The sequence below is a fragment of the Chelonoidis abingdonii genome, chromosome 6, assembly GCF_003597395.2.
Source record: "Chelonoidis abingdonii isolate Lonesome George chromosome 6, CheloAbing_2.0, whole genome shotgun sequence".
NCBI lineage: Eukaryota > Metazoa > Chordata > Testudines > Testudinidae > Chelonoidis > Chelonoidis abingdonii.
Genome location: NC_133774.1, coordinates 66,450,315 through 66,467,354, shown reverse-complemented (window position 1 = coordinate 66,467,354; position 17,040 = coordinate 66,450,315). Strand labels below are relative to the sequence as shown.

Below are 17,040 nucleotides of genomic sequence, written 5' to 3'. Positions count from 1 at the left end.
CTGGAATCCCCAGATTACTTGTCTTCAATTATCTCAACCTTCACATGGACAATCTCAATGATATGGTAGTACCTTGATCTCATGACCTATACAGAACCCATCAGATTCTTTCAGGTAGTCTCTGACCTATATATATCACCATATATGGTATGTATGTTGAATCCTGTCTTCCACCTAGGACTGCATATTGGAGATATCGCCAACATACCACTCTCCTGAGCTGATCATGACCTCTTCCAGGCAGAGATCAAAGCCTGCCTGCCTTCCTTTCTTCCCATCAGGATAGACAGCAATCAAAACTGATTTATTTGCCCCCAAAGACTCCTGAATTCCCTGTTTTCAGATCTCCTTAGAACAAGTAACCCAAATACAAGACCAAGGTGCTGATGAGTTGGTACAACAGTACGATCACCTGTTGTCCTTTACCATCAATGTTTTGGCCTCTCCTCCACCTTCCCACACTGACCAAGGAGAATACTCTACTTCACAGGTGAACTACTGCCAGTGAAGTGCATAGGTGGAAAGTTAGAGTACCAGTGGTACAAAAGACACTCTGAATCCCTCTGCTAGCACGCAAACTGTACCGAACTTCACCACTGACATAAAAGAGGCAAAATGAACCTTCTCCTCTTCAATCAGCATGGCAGAATTGGGGCCAGAAGAACTGTTTCTCATATTGAATCTGCTAATCAACCCAGATTGCATAACTCAGACACCAGACTGAAGCATCAACCACTTCGAACAGCTGCCAACATAACTTCATTGATAAGATGGAGTGGAAGATGATATTCATGCTGTCCACCCTGTTAAGTGAGAAACTGTGACTAATATCATCAATGGTGACCAAACATTGATTGTCAATCTCCCAGTCAAAAGACCAAAAAAATACACCTACCGCTTCAGGGGCAATGTACTAGGGAGATTGAACCTGGGGTAGAGATCTGCCCATTGAATATTGAAGGCCTTTTACAGTCCATATGCAGCTTCCTGGATAAAGCGCTGAAGATGATTAACACCAACATCCTTGCCCTCAAGGAGACCCATGTTGCAAATGAAGAAAAAGGCCCATTGCTATAACATCAACACCTATAAACTTATAGCCAGCAATTACCACCCAAAATATGGGTTGGCAATCTACATAAAGCAGGAGATCAATGAATATTTGGTCCTACCTCCTACAGAGTACAAAGAAACAGCTAGAATCTGTGTGTACTTTGGCAAGCTTACTGTCCTTAACATGAGTACTTGTGGCACCTTAGAGATTAACAAATTTATTTCAGCATAAGCTTTCACGAGCTACAGCTCACTTCTTTGGGTTAAAGTGTTCTCCCACTGGTTTTTGAATGTTATGATTCCTGATATCAGATTTGTATCCATTTATTCTTTTGCGTAGAGACTGTCCAGTTTGGCCTATGTACGTGGGCAATGTACATGGGAGAACACTTCAACCTCTCTAACCACTCAGTGACTGACTTGAAGGTGGCAGTTTTGCAACAAAAAAACTTCAAAAACAGTCTCCAAAGAGAGACTGCTGAACTTGAATTAATATGCAAATTAGATACAATTAACTTAGGTTTAAACAGAGACTGAGAATGTTTGGGTCATTACCCTAATTGAATCTATTTCCCTGTGTTAAGTTCTCCTCACACATGCTATGGGTCATCTCAATTATCACTTCAAAAGTTTTTTTTTCTCCTGCTGATGATAGTTCATCTCAATTGATTAAATTCTTCCTATTGGTATGCATACTTCCACCTTTTCATGTTCTCTGTACGTATAAATATCTCCTGTCTGAGTGTTCCATTCTATGCATCCGAAGAAGTGAGCTATAGCTCACGAAAGCTTATGCTGAAATAAATTTGTTAGTCTCTAAGGTGCCACAAGTACTCCTGTTCTTTTTGCACATACAAACTAACATGCTGCTACTCTGAAACCTGTCCTTAACATATATACATCAGCTCTGCCAACTGCACAGGATCTATGCAGCAAACAAGGCAAGCAAAGAACTGACACACTGGGCATTGGCAAATGAAATGCTCCACCTTTTTGATGCGAAATAGTATTCACTTTCCACCCTGCAAGATGGGGCAGAGAATACTGCCCTGCCCTGATGTTCATCTCTAAAGATGATCCATGCCCCCAATGCGAAAGACTTTTGACCATTTTACTATGCACCTAATCACCCCTGCAAAGAAGAATAACTCCCATGGACACAGGTCATTATACACCAGTGTTTCTCACCAACTGGTCCATGGATTGGTGCTGATCCCCGAGATGACCCTGATATAGTTTAGGAAGTCAGCAAGCTGGTTGTCTGGTATCAAAAAGGCTGAGAAACACTTTCATCCACTCCTTGCTGGACTGCAGAGATCCAAGATCTCTTCTGCAACTGTGATGAGTGTAGGGACCCAGAAATTACAAAACCTCTCCTGGTATTACTGAATGTAGCAAGATGGAAACTGTGGCTCAAGCAGACATGTCTGGAATCTGCTGAGACACCTGGGGGCTGCAAATCCCACATGTCACTAGGTCACAGTTGAAAGTCACATTGCTGCTAAACTTTTGTGGACATCAAAACAGTGGATAAACAGTATCACAAACAACTCCAGCATCAACTCTAGCAGGTGTTGTTCACATGTGCTTCACTGTCCAAATGGTCTGGACTATTCACAAGTAAGGAGATTGATCCAGTCATTTCAACCATGAAACTGGGAAAAGCAGTGGGAAAAGATGGCATCTGCCACAAGTTCCTATGTAACCTGAGTTCAGTGGCATGGAATTGGCTGATGCAGCATTTCAGCAACATCCTGGAGATGGGTGAAGTTTGCTGCTTGTGGAGAGAAACACTCCTAAAGCCTGGAAAATCTGCAGATGACCCTTCTAGTTATAGGCCAATTTCCCTCTTGAGCACTAGCTATAAGGTGATGGAGCGTATGATTTTGAACTAAACTGGGCCCACATTTCAAAGCCTTCCTCTTTTGAGAAATCCTCCCACCATAAATAACATTCACAATTTGAACATCCCTCTTATTCCCAAATCCCTGCCATACACACATTCTTCCTCCCTTACTCCAAGCAGACTCCCAATCCCATAAAGGGAGATGTGCTAAAGACTCCTAGAAATCTTCTGAGGATTTTGCTGTTGCTACTGATTTTTATGTTGAAGGTGCTCTGATTCTATGATGATGATTGGCAGTATAAAATTCTAAGAAAGGTAGGCGCATGTTAACCACAACTTGGTTGTCTTGCCAGTGTCTGAAACTCAGATGGTTTTTGATCCCGAACAAACTCTGCTAGAGACTCACTAGATTCCAAATTAATATGTAGACCTATAAATGTGTGGGGCTTACCTTCCCATTGAAATTAGGCTTCATTAATACCGTGTTAAAGCAGCTGTTCACCCATGCAGAGCTACAATATGGATGTTAATAAGTGTCATAACATTCAGAGCATGATAATTGCATCCCTGTTATACAACTTGTAAAGTCTCATGGCCAAATTTAGAAACAGTGCATTAACATTTTTACTATTTAAAGCTTACAAGTTACTTGAAAAGCACATCAGTTTATAGAATAACTTTATATACCAGAAAAAGTACTATTGTAAAACTGAGACAGTTGTTTAACATACTGCACTGTACTGTATTATCATGCTTCATTGCATTGACCTTCTGTTCTTGGTGCTCCAGCGTGAGTCCACATGGGACTTGCATTGACAATTTGATTGTGTTAGTCTGGAGGGAAAGAAAGGCACCTATGTTTGGATTGAGGAGGATAAGGGGAAAACAATATTTTGTGTTTGTGTCATCATACTTCTCAAAAATTACTCGAGATTGCTCAAAGCCTATCCCTTTCAATTATCAGAGGCATAGATTTTACTGGGATGCTGGACTGTTAGCAGTAAGGTTCAATCAAAATCGTTTATTTATTATGCTTGCTGCTGCTTGTTGTAGTACCTTATGTAATGCAATATGCTCATGCAAGACAAAAATCTACAAATAAGTGCAATATCTACTGATTATACATTTGGTCCAAAGCTTTAAAAAAAAACACCTCTATTATGTACTTAAGCATAGTACCCTGCCACATCTCCACTTCATAATGATTAACCAAGACATAAGTAATGTGCGTGATCTTGAACTGAATCCCTTGCTTTGAATATCTTGTGAAAACACATTGGGAAAAAGACTCTGATGATTTCTCCTGCCAAAGCTGTCTGTGCTTTATTGCAGAAAACTAGTATATTATATAATGCATAATGATATATTGTGGAAGTTGATTTTTGTTTCTTTTGTGAAGTAAATTCCATGTAAAGTTTTTAGGTTGCTTTGACTCCATATACAGACCAAAGTATTAACAGATAATGTAATTTTTCAAAAGCCCAAGTGTAACTTACCAAAAAAACAAGACGAAAAACATCAGTTTAAGTTAAATTTACATTTGATAAAACCCTTAAACTGCAATTTTGTTTGCAGGTGTGTGCCAGATAAACAGCGTTCATTTGCTCTGGGAGTGCAGTCAGTATTTCTCCGATTAGTAGGTATGACATTTATTATCTTTTGCTTAAATACCTGTCTCAGCATAAAATATCTAATTGGAAGACTTCCTTTTCAAATACCCAGACCGACTAATTTTAAGGAAAATGTGTATGAATGAATTTGCTGCAGTCTCTCTGTCTGAAAGATTAGGCCAAAGTCAATCTCGAAATAGCTTAGAATTCATCATAAGAATTCAAATATGGTACTTTACTTATTTTTTAGCATTAATGCTGTCTTCTCTATAAATAGTTGTGCAAAGAGGCTAAATGGGTATGCCAAAGGAAACAAATATCAACTGCAGAAGAATAATATTTAAACTTGTATCCTCTTAACAAAAGCAACCCCCTCCTCCCAAAAAAATGCAACTCCATTCTTTGAAAAATTTCAGGACTTTTAAGACTCCGCCAATCAAAAATTCTGTGGTTCTGTAACACTTCACTTGATGATATTGAGTTCCTTTAGGCATGTTTTTATTATATAATTTAACACTGATGAAAATGACAGCGCTTTAGAGGTTACAAGTAAAATGGTAAAGAATATATGAAACCTGTGCAGTGTTTTGTCTCCTTACTTTTAATGGGTACATATGTACATTTTAGAAGTCTGGTGGACAGATAATCTGCATAATTTAGTCATTCATTTCCAAACCCCTTTTAAATGGTTTGTGCTGACTTTCTATTTTCTTTATTAAATTATTTTTGGGGGTAATTGATGTGGATGCAGAAACAGTGAGACACGCATGTCAGAGTATGGTTAAATATGAAGGACGCAACATTTAAAAATTATTACACAGCAAAGAACTTCTCCAAGTACTAGCAAGGCCATTCCAGTATGGAAGTTAACTAATGACCTCAAGTTCTACAAACCTGAGAGTGGGTATGAGCGCATTGCTTCCCTACACTCCAGGCTTGCATGGGGACCCTGGCAGGAAGCTAATGTCCCAACTCATTTATCTCATCCACACTGGAGGTAGGAGAGATAACATGAGGGGAGCCCTACCCTGCACAGGACATGGAGCCATAGTCTCTTACCATGCAATGTTGTACTCAGGGCCTGTTGTAATAATTGAGCCTACAAATTTACCTTAATTATAAGTTCATCTGTAAAAAGTAAGTGAAATTTCATAAAGTGTCACAGCCTTTCAAATTAATGTTGATGGGAAAAGTTGCAAAAGGGAGATGGAAAAAATAAATTAGTGCAAACAAAAAGACTTAGTAATATAATTCAAGGACTGTGTTAAAATCATGCCGAGTAAACAAGACAATGTGGGACTGGGAATTAATGAACTAAAAATTGGAAACTAGTTCTAACTGATGGATAAAATAACGAGGGACTGGACTATTCTACCCACCATTCCTATTTGGAGTCCTTAAAAAAAAAAGAGAGAGACATTCTAGAGAGAAAAACTGGCTACTCGAGCAAGCTTCATCATCAGGCTGCCACCCCCAATGTCTCCTAGGATCCAGGGCCTTCATCATTCTGGTCCCAAGAGATGTTCTAACCAGACTAGCCCCTTCCGAAACACCCCCCAGATAACATCACTACTGCTACCAGCTCTAGCTAAATGCTAAATAGTACCTAGAATAAGACAAAATAAGAATTTAACAGCCACGACAGCTCCAGCCTAGATCAGCTAACTTTTCTTTCACCCCCATCGTCCCAAAAAGACAGTTGTTATTATCTCTAATACCATCTAATAGACTTATTAGCCAAGGAAGTTTTTTCCCCAAAAAAATCTGTGCCTCTCAGAGAATAGGGGAGTGAAAAGATGTGGTAGAACTGAGATGGCTGGTAAAAATAGCACCAAGGAATTGAGAGTTTTTCCCTCCTTGGCCAACAGATAACTGTTTACTGAGCTGCATTTCTTAAGATCAGTACACCAGCTTGTTTGGAACTGGAGTGACAGTACATGTGTGACACGGTGTTCAGTTATATATTGTACTGTTTGTCATCACTTAGGAAAATCTATTCCAAAATCCCTGTCCACGTCTATCATGTGTAATGGGATAGCTTATGTTTCTACATGAGCACTGTCAGGATTTATTATATAATGTAAATACTAATTTACATAATGACTGAAATACCTGAAAGGGCTTAAAAATTGTACATATTGGATCCCTAAGGTATAGCCACCTCTTGGGTGGGAGGTGACAACAAATGAGCACACAATACTGCAATGGGAAAGAGAGTAAATATTGATCCAGGACACTAGGGCAAACTCCTGTTCCTATAAAAAGTACTGTAGTATCTTTAGTGTTCACACGGAGCAGATGGTACCTTAGTTTTTAAAGTGTTCTTTGCAAGAACATACAGCAAGTTGTGTGGTCCTCTATCTCAGAAGGACAAAGGGCTAAAATAAGATGATGAGATTTGAATGTCTGGTTCTGTAATCTAGCTACACAAAACTTGATGCTTCAATCACCAACCTGGCCTCTCACTCTATGAATTCTGTTGATTCAGTTAAGACTCTTTCAATTATCTTTGTACACTTGTATCTCTTCTAGGCACTATTCCTGGGCCAATTTTGTTTGGTGTGGCAATAGACAGTAGTTGTACTCTGTGGGATATTAATAAATGTGACATTAAAGGAGCCTGCTGGGTCTACGACAACTCAAAAATGGCCTACATGCTGATTGGTATAAGTAAGTGACTGCATATTTGATATATACATAACACAAATGAGTGTTAAAATCTTTAATAGCAAAAGGCATAGCTATTTTGAATTTCACTGCCATGTGACAATTGAGGAGTAAGAAAATAGCCTAATGAGATTATGTAATAAGTTTACATAGTACTCAGCACTTTGCAAAGAGATAAGACAAGTTCCCTCTTCTGAAGGAACTACTATTTACATAAGACATGACAGTCAAAAACCAGGCAAGACACAGGTCCACAGTTTGGTAGAAAGTCTGTGGGGACTCTTGACAATTGAAAGAAACAAGGAGGGATTGTTTGAAGAGTTAGGTCTTTAAAGATAACCTAAAATGTTTTTTTTCTTAGGTGGCTTGTGCCCTTTATAGCTTCCTTATAGATGAACAAGAGCCTGAAATATAGTAGGATTTGTGTCGTTGCCCTCCACCTTCCCCCCAGTTTTTTGAGGCAGGAGGGGAGTTCCTCTTGCTGACTTCCCTAGTTTGGCTGGAAGATTTTTAGAGGTCTCACATAAATATTAGCATTTTCTCACTCTGTAGTTATAATTAAACTTTTAACAAATACATATTTTCTCCCCAGTGTTAGTTTAACATTACAGTTGAATGAGAGTTCCAAAGAAGAAGAAAAATGGACCGTCAAAGATTCTGACTAAAAATAAGTTCCCCTCTCAATTAATAAGTTTTTCATCTGATTTTTTTAAAGGTACTCGGGAACCTTTTGACTTCAAAGATAGATGCAGGTGACCATCCCCTTTGGCAATGAGGCTACCTATTAAGGTGTTTAAGTTTAGCTACCAGTGTTTGAAAATTAAACAAACAACCCCCCAAACAAACAAAAAACGAACAAACCCTCCCCACCAGCTTTAACAAATACCTTTTAAGCATTATCTTTTTAAGCTATTGATTTTATTTAGGAAGTTTATCAAGTTTACAAATCCATATAATCCATAAATAACAGAAACAAAACAATAATTACAACAGCTAACTCTTGTCTTTATAATGCCTGTTTAAACATCAGATCTTTCTATTTAACAAGGTATTACCATCATTATGACATTTAGATCAGGCATATCTATCAAGTGTTAAGTTAAAAAAAAGGATATGTGGTTTTTTTGGGGCAGGTGAATATACTTTGAATATTGAATAAAAAGTAATCAAATATCTAAGTACCTATCAGTTCTCTGCTATTTTGCTGGGTATATGACTAGTATGTTAATGTATCTGTTTCTGTGACTTCCACCTTCCATTTTTTTAAGCCATTCCTCTATGGTTCGGCTGTTTTTCTTTTCCAATAAGATGCTACCAATAGCCAACCAGCTACCAACAGATGACAGAATAATTTTTCATTTCTTCTAGTGTGACCATTCCCACAGATCATTTGGTAATAAGTATCCAACATTTGATATTTGATTACAGATTGTATCCCAGGTCTCTAATGAATTGACATGCCCACCATAGATGCATGAAATCTCTTTTGCCACAATTTCTTAGACATTTATCCCTATTCAGTCTATCTATATTTTTTAACTTGACTGGTGTGAGGTACCATTGAAACAGTATCTTAAAGACCATTTTTTTTTATTGTGCTACAAACTGAGGTTGCTGGTCCTCTTTTCCAGATCAAACCTCATTCCTTTGGGATAATTTCCCTATGCAGGTGCTTTTTTCCAATGTGTCATATATGGACTCTTTTTGTTAGAAAAGTTGTCTGCAAAGGTTAATATAAATTAATTTTTGTTTTTTTCCCTAATTGATCAGTTGCCATTGCTTCTAAAGTTAGCTTTCTGTATAAAACAGGTTTTCTAAAAAGTGGAGAAACATAAAGCCTGACTTGTCAGTAATGGTACCGGGGAGAGTGAGCCAGTTTAAGTTAGTTTTGATCTCTAAACTAGTTAGAAAGTTTCCCTGCTGAATAGCTGGCCAACTTTGTGTGACCCATAGCTCTCCTAATATTTGAAGCTTTCCGCTTCATGATTTGGACTGAGATCTGGATTACATTGTACATCAGGAGGAGTGAGGAAAGAAAAAGAGCACAGACTCAATAGTTTTCCCTTTGCACATCACTTTTAAGGAGGGAATTGAGGAAGGATATAGAGGACATTTGATGAATGAGGACATGAAGGTAAAGATTGGAAAACACAGTGAGCAGGAAGTCAAAAGAACTGTGAAGAGTGTACTTGAGAGGAGGATGTGTATTCAGGAAGATTATTCAGAACATCTTAAGTGAGGATGAAGAGTTTCAGCACAATGCAGCAGGTGACAGGAAGCCAATGAATGGACATAATCTAGGTAAAGCAAGAAGGGAAGATTGTTTTATTGTCTTGAACAGCCTGGAGTGGAGGAGAAGAACAGAATTCTAATGAGTATTATAGTTCTCACAGCAAGTGAGGGCAGATGTGGGACCTGATCCAAAGCTCCTGGAAGTCAGTGGAAAGACTCCTGTTGTTTTTAGGGGACTTTTGATTAGCTTTATGGATAAGCATGCTTTCTGCCATTAATGGGTACCACAGTATGGAGCTATAGTATTGAACCAAGTTTACACTAAGACTTTCAACTTAGAAGTAAATATTTTTAGTTCTTTGCTTTATACTTTTGTGGCACTCTTACGAACTATGAGGTCACATATTTATAGCTTCTGTGGGCCAAACTCATTGCACTCATCAAGAGATCATTACATCCCTGCATTTCCCCTTACATTCCTCAGTGACAGAGGCTTTTTATCCCGCTCAGCCCCCATTATTATTTGTTTGGGAGATAAGTCATTCAAGTATCAGCATGTTAAACTCTATTGGGAGGATGAATTGTGATGAGACAGGTATTATTATAGGAATTAATGGGTGCTGTGGACCAGATATTTGATCTATAGACAATTGCAGAGGTGTTTGAAGCTGGGGCTGTGCTAAACAGCTGACAGGATCTCCTCATGTCCCTCCATTTTCTCCCTTTTGGTTCTCTGATTTACCCCCCAAATTAATAGTTTTGTCATAGATGTCTAGGTAATTTTGAAATTGATCAAATGGGATGTTTAAAAGTTATGGCATGATAGACAGAGAGATGCCATCAAGTTGAATGTAAGGCTTTCACAAGCTCTGTCAATTAACTAACTATATTTATTGATAGTTGATCTTCAACAATAAACAAGTTCACTTTTCTTCATATAAAGGTGCAGCTTGTAAAGTCATCACTATCTTTTTTATTGGCACTGCATTCTGCTTATATAAACCGCCACCGGACAATTCTGCAACTTTGCAAAAGGATGCTGAACTTGTGTCTGCTGTTCACATGTAAAACTGTTATGAGAAAACCAGGAACTTTAAAAGAAACCAAGAAGAATATACACAGCTACAGAAAGATAAGCTGTGTGACAGCTTTAAGTGCAGCATTATCTGAGCATGATTTAGTTCTTAAACAGCTTAAAATGATTTTAAATATTTGTAGATATTGTGTGTAACATTAATTCAAATTCAGGAAATTTTATATTTCAGCAATGTACCTTTAAATATCACAGGAAAGAAATTGAGTTATTAACACTTTTATTTTTAACTTTCCATTCATTGAATTAAGCAAATTGCAATATTATCAGTAGAACACAAGAAAGATGACATAAACGCTGTACTGGAATACCAAAAGAAGCATGAATAAACATGAATAATTGTTACTGCTCATAAAGGCAACATTACACCCTAAGAAGACAGACTTTAGGACAACAAAATAGTAAATGGGTGTATTAAAGGGAGCTGTCAATGTTTACTTTAAACTGGCAGGAATAACATGTATCAATGTTTTCGGCTACTAAATAACATTTAAGATTTGATTGATGTAAATTTATTTATACCATAGTTTCTTGAGTAGGAAGAAATAGAAAAAAACAAGCACTTCTGTTTTCTCAAACTGTTTGAACAAGTTAGGTTAAAAGTTTAAATTTGATAACTTTTTGTAATCTTAAATGTATTTGTAGGAAAAAAAGTAAAAAGTAGTTTTCTTTATAGGAAAATTAACAAACTTATAAATAATAAATGTTTGTTCAACGGGGTGCCTTAGCATTTGAATTTGGACAATATCCAAAAGGATGATGTCAAATATTCTTGTTATATTTTTTTTTAGAAAGCTTCATTTCTCATGATAAACACTCTGGAAATTTTGAAAATAAAATCTGTTTTCTTAAAATGTTTTACTTGTTAGATGTGTGCTAGCTCATTATTTTGAGGTTACTCCTAAGTGCTTTTGCACAAATTATTTTCTAAAAAAGGGATTTAATTATGTTTGCTGAATACAGATACACAATGAAAGACTATGCAAACACATTGATAGAAAAAAGTACATCCAGTTGGGACCTTGCAACCTTGAGTAAACCTTTAAAATAATAGGGTGTGTATCTGTAGAAAACTTAAAATAAGGTGTACATGTTGTAAAAAACACAATTTTTTAGCATTAAACATTTTATTACATGAAAATCTATTTGATTTAAATATTGTTTATCTATGGTGAAATAAATCTATTTTTAAATCTGGTATATAATGCTGTTTTTGTTTTTAATGCATTTGAGATGTTATTTGCTTTGTGGGTTGGCTTCAAAGTTTCTGCTTAACTTTAAAGTACCAATAATGAATTACATCTTCACCTTCTACCTAACCCATTTGTGTCTGTGTGCATTCTGTGTGTTGGTACTATGATGGGTACACTGACTGAGCCTTTGGAATTCAGAAGAGGAACGCTTTTGTGTCAACAGCCCCTGCCACCCTGTGCTGGATCCTGGGGAAAGAAACGCACTTACCCTTTCTTATAGGCCTTTATCAAGGACCACTACTAGTCGGTAAACAAGAAGGTTTGTTTGGCAGATGGATCCTATTAACCTGCCACTAAGTAACCATGTAACCTGGGAGTAGCCAGGCATCCACAACTAAGGACTGTAGCTCAGATAGCTGGAAAGCATAATTCTCTGCTTTGGACTGCCTCTTCCTTCTAACTGCAGCTCTTAAAGACACAGAAACAGAGTCTGGAATCTAAGAGAGAGGGTCTCATGGTGGAGCTTCTATTTTTTGTTGGACTATTCTGTTAACATAAAATAAACACAGCAACCAGGATTGGCGAAGATACCCTCCATCCCATTTATTGGCCACAAGCATCCAATGTCTTTGTTGGGGGATGAGAGAGTGTTTTTGGTCTAATACTTGCCCACAGGATAATGTTTACATAACTTTTTGATTTGCATAATTATCAGTGTGATCACATATGGTCCCTGTGTTCCCATGCACATAATGTATGAAGGAACAAAACTAATTCTGAACAGAAAAGGGAGAGGAAGGGATGTGCTTGTGGTTAAGGCTTTGGGCTAGGACTCAAGTTCAATTCCCAGCTCTGCTATGGACTGCCTATGTGACCTTGGGCAAGTCACTGAATTTCTCTGTTTTCCAATCAGTAAAATAGAGATAATGCTACCTCTCTCCTTCCTGTTTGTCCGTTTATTTAAGCCGTCAGCTCTTTGGGGGCATGAACTGATTCTTACTATGGATGTGCATACTGCTTAGCATAATTGGAGACATGGCAATTCAAAGAATTAACAATAACTAAAGGACAAAAATGCAGGTGACTGGACTAGATAACTTATCAAGGTCCCTTCCAGTTCTACATTTCTATGATTCTATGAGGCATATAGGAGAAAGTGGATTGTACCTTATGTTCCCCTTCTGAGGGAGCTACCTGCAGCTTCAGTTGCCATTGGGATGAGGTGCCCAGGCGGAGAAGGAAGGAGTTGTACTGCAGAGACACAAAGACTCTTTCCTCTCAAAGCTGTGTAGCTTGTTGAATATGTCATCATAAGTTGCAGTAAGTTCCCAGTACAACATGTGATCAACCAGAGGCAGTGCATATACACTACAGAGGATGAATGAGTAGTGCCTGAAGTAGCATGGAGACTCAACCTCCATGAGATCCCCTGGGTTTAGCTGTCCTTTTCCCTTTGATCTTGGTTTTCCTGGCCAGGCCCTCTTTACACTGACCCACTTACATAGTTACAGCTCCACACTTCTTGAGGTGACTGTAAAGTTAGCACTCAAATGTTAAGACCCCTTTTCTGTGTGTTTTTGTGTGTGGGGGGGAGGATGATCCATTGTTTGAGCTGATTCATTCTTTTATGTCTTGCTGTAACTCCCATCTACCCTTTCCCCATTTTTTCCACTATGATTTTATGTGTTGAATCTAAATGTAGATTGTAAACTCTTTGGATTACCCTGTGTCTTGCTATCTGTGCTACAAGTCACCTAGCATACATTTTAGATGAATTGAACATGAAATTTCAATTTTAACACATCACAGATCTCACTAAGTGTCCCCTCCTGGTAACTCACTAGGATTGCTATGAAGAGAACGCAAACCTCTGTGCTCTGGCCCCCAAGGTGTTTCAAGCTTCTGGTGCCTGAACAGAGTCCAGGCACTGCCCTAATCTCAGGGATCCTCGGCACATATTCATGGCACAGACCTTTTTTCTGGCATCCCCAGCCTCCGAGTGTTGGAGCCTGCTGTCAAACTGCATAGCCCCACTGGGCGCAGTGCTAACCCTTCAGATTCCCCAGTACACAAACACACCCCTCTCCCAGAACACTATCCAAAAGTGTGAGACTTCTGGCTTACAGTTTAGGTCCCTGGAGCATGCAGCAGTTCTGAAGCAATCAACACCCATGCACTTTTCCAATCTGTTGTATTTAATCATGTAAAGCACAAGAAATTAAAAATGACATAAAGCTATACAAAACATCCTAAGTATAAAGTTCCTCACCAGCTCACCCTTCACTGAGGAGTCCTTGGGGGAACCCTCTGTATTCTATCAGCCAGGCAGGCAGAGTCCTCCACCCCCTTTCCTACCTTGCTACTGCAGCAACCTCCCTCATCGTAATCTGGTGCAAAAGACTCTTCCTCAGTTCCTTCCTATGAGTCCCTTTATAGAGTCTGCTGGGGTCACCTGCTTCATTTCTTCTGCTCTAGGTAACTTTCCATTACTCCTCTTCCCATCTTCAGACAAGAGGAGGAAGTGTCTTCTCCCATCTAGAGTGAACCCATTGTCCCCAGGTGTTATACTTTGAATGGAGAGAGGCTCAATAAGTGCTGTTCACTCATCCTTGTCTATGGCCTGGCAGACACATGACACAACCCTGCGAATGCATGGTGGCTCTACATACATATATGCTTTTCATGACAGTAATTTCATGATTCAATTTAATCACATCATCCAGACTTTTGAAGTGTTACAGCCAGAACTTCTTAATCATACTATATGTCATATGCCAATTGACACACTTGTGTGGCTTGTAAAAGCTGCTTGAGGTATAGTGCTTTTTGTTAAACTGCTTTGATCCCTGAGAAAGGTGAAATCTGCCAAAAACTACTACTATTTTTTTTTGGTATCTGGTACTCTCAAAGGCCCTTAATTTTTGATATATGGGTTTTTGACATAAGATTGATTAATAAAGTAAAAATCTATACTATAATCTATTTTTATATAGTTTTGTTTTTAGGGGCTCTCAAAAATTGTCCAAAATTTGCTTAAAAAATCTGTGGTTATAATTTCTCCAAGCTGATATCTTAAAATTCTGCACAGACCGTCTGAAATAGTTCTTGATGCATATAGTATTTTCCGGTGAAATAAGCACTGTCTTGTTTTTCCTTTCCCTAAAGCAGAAAATAAATTTATACTTCACAGTGTACAATTCTGCACTCTTAGTTCAAGAAAAACCTAATTACAATCAGTGGAGATTTTACCTGTTATGGCTCCTTATCACTTAAAAAAAACCCTTTCAGTTTTGCAAAAGCCAATCTAAACTGTTTTGTACAGTAGATAGAACTTAATCTATTGCAGAAATGCAAGTTGGTACCTGCTGAAATTACTTAATATCATTGTGGACACTAGCTGGATATTTTTTTAAATATTGTTCCATTTTTATGGTGTTTGGCATCCAAAATTACACTTGAAAGGACAGTAAAACTGAGAAATAAACTTGGAAGTACTTGTAAAGTCTCTTGTTCGATTTGTGGGATAGGGCACCACCATCAGGAATTTTAAATGGTTGCGATACCTACAGAATGGGAAAAACTTCTTACATTTTAATTATTTGCCAAAAAAAATCAAACAGAAAAAACCCACACAAAACAAAGTTCTGTAGCATTTTACCTTGGAAAGTGGTCTTCTGACTCAGCCCTCTGAATATACACAGGTAGAAATTTAGCTGTGTTGGCTCTTCAGAGTTAATGGAAATGCTAGCCTGTCCTGCTTCAGTTGCAGTAAAGAGTCATGCATTTGGTTGAATTCCCAGAGGGATTTTGGGCAGCATAGGCTTGGGGTGTTTGAGAGGTATTGAGTGTTCATAGAAGGATATTGATAAATTGGAGAGGTTTCAGAAAAGACCCACAAGAATGATTAAAGGATTAGAAAACATGCCTTACGTTGAATAGATTGAGCTCCTTGAGTGTATCTTAACAAAGAGAAGATTAAGGGGTGAGTCGATTACAGTCTGAATATCTACATGACGAACAAATATTTAGTAATGGGCTCTTCAGTCTAGTAGAGAAAAGGTACAACAATCCAATGGCTGAACATTCAAGCTAGACAAATTCAGACTGGAAATAAGGCATACATTTTTAACAGTGAGTAATTAACCATTGGAACAATTTACCAAGCAGTATGGTGGAGTCTCCATCACTAGCCATTTTTAAATCAAGCTTGGACATTTTCCTAAAAGGTGTGTCCTAGGAATAGTTTTGGGGAAGTTCTGTGGCTGTTATACAGAAGGTCGCACAAGATGGTCACAGTGGTCCCTTCTGACCTTGGATCAGAATAGAGACTCTTTCAGCAGTTTTAACTTCACGAGTTTATACAGGTCAAAAACGTGGGCAGGATCAGCCCCTTCTGCATTGATGTGGATGCTAAAAATCCATAATTAGTGACTGACAAAGCATTAGAAAGGAAGCAAATTGTGACAGGGTGTACAAACCCCGCACCAGTGAAAAAGGAGTAAAAAACAGCTTTGAGCTCAAGTAGACCCATGCTGCCACACCTGTGAAGCTTGCCAATCTTGGAAGAAGAGATTTAAAAAGGAGAAGGCAAGATTAGAAGGGGCCCAGATGCTTGGGGCTGGGGTAGATGGAGGATTTTTTTGATCCCAAGTAAAATCATTCTGGAAGAAGATGAGTCTATTAGAGTGGGAGAATGGATACAAAACAGGAAAAGAAAAGAGTAGAAGCACAATCAGCAAAAAGCAAAGCTGAGAAAGAACATAAACCAAAATATTATAATTGTAAGCCATAGAAATAAGATTAGGCAACATTAACCCTGTGAAAAGTGGCTGACTGGATTAAAACAAGCACAGAGGTACTGTAAGAGCCAAGAGGCTGCAAGCTGAGGATCTTTTAGTGGAATGTAAAAATGAAGAGCAACCTGATAAAATGCTAAAAACTAAAATGCTGGAGAAAGATAAAATAAGTTGCCAGATATCAAAGGATTTGACTGAACTGAAGGGGTTAATATATGGAGTGCTCTTAGAATTGACCAATGATGGGATAGTCAAAAGCATAGGAGAAGGTAAAGTGTTAGCAAGTAAGCTATTTAATTAGTAAATGAGGAGAGAAAGCAAGCATTTAACAACACTGCTAATTACAATTAAGGGAGAGACTCTACCTGAGAAAGTAATAGTAGGGTTTCAGATATTCAAAACCAAGCCGTATATCCTCCTCCCCTAAGGTGTAAAGTGCCAACACTATGAGCACATAGCAACTATTTATAAAGAGAAAACAAGATGTTGTAAATGTTGGGGAGAGGATTCCTATGAAAATTGTATTGAAGAGACAAAGGTCAAATGTACT

The 17,040-nt window shown here is 38.1% G+C and overlaps 1 protein-coding gene across 1 annotated transcript in view; it reads left to right on the top strand.

Moving 5' to 3' along the window:
* Positions 1–11,700, top strand: part of SLCO4C1 (solute carrier organic anion transporter family member 4C1) — a 116,626-nt gene extending 104,926 nt beyond the window's left edge. Inside the window, exons 11-13 of the mRNA XM_032765338.2 lie at positions 4,475–4,539; positions 7,042–7,179; positions 10,352–11,700. Of these exons, the coding sequence (XP_032621229.1) occupies positions 4,475–4,539; positions 7,042–7,179; positions 10,352–10,476 (328 nt within the window). The 3' untranslated portion in view covers positions 10,477–11,700. The remainder of the gene's footprint in view (positions 1–4,474; positions 4,540–7,041; positions 7,180–10,351) is intronic.
* The last annotated feature ends 5,340 nt before the right edge of the window (positions 11,701–17,040 follow it).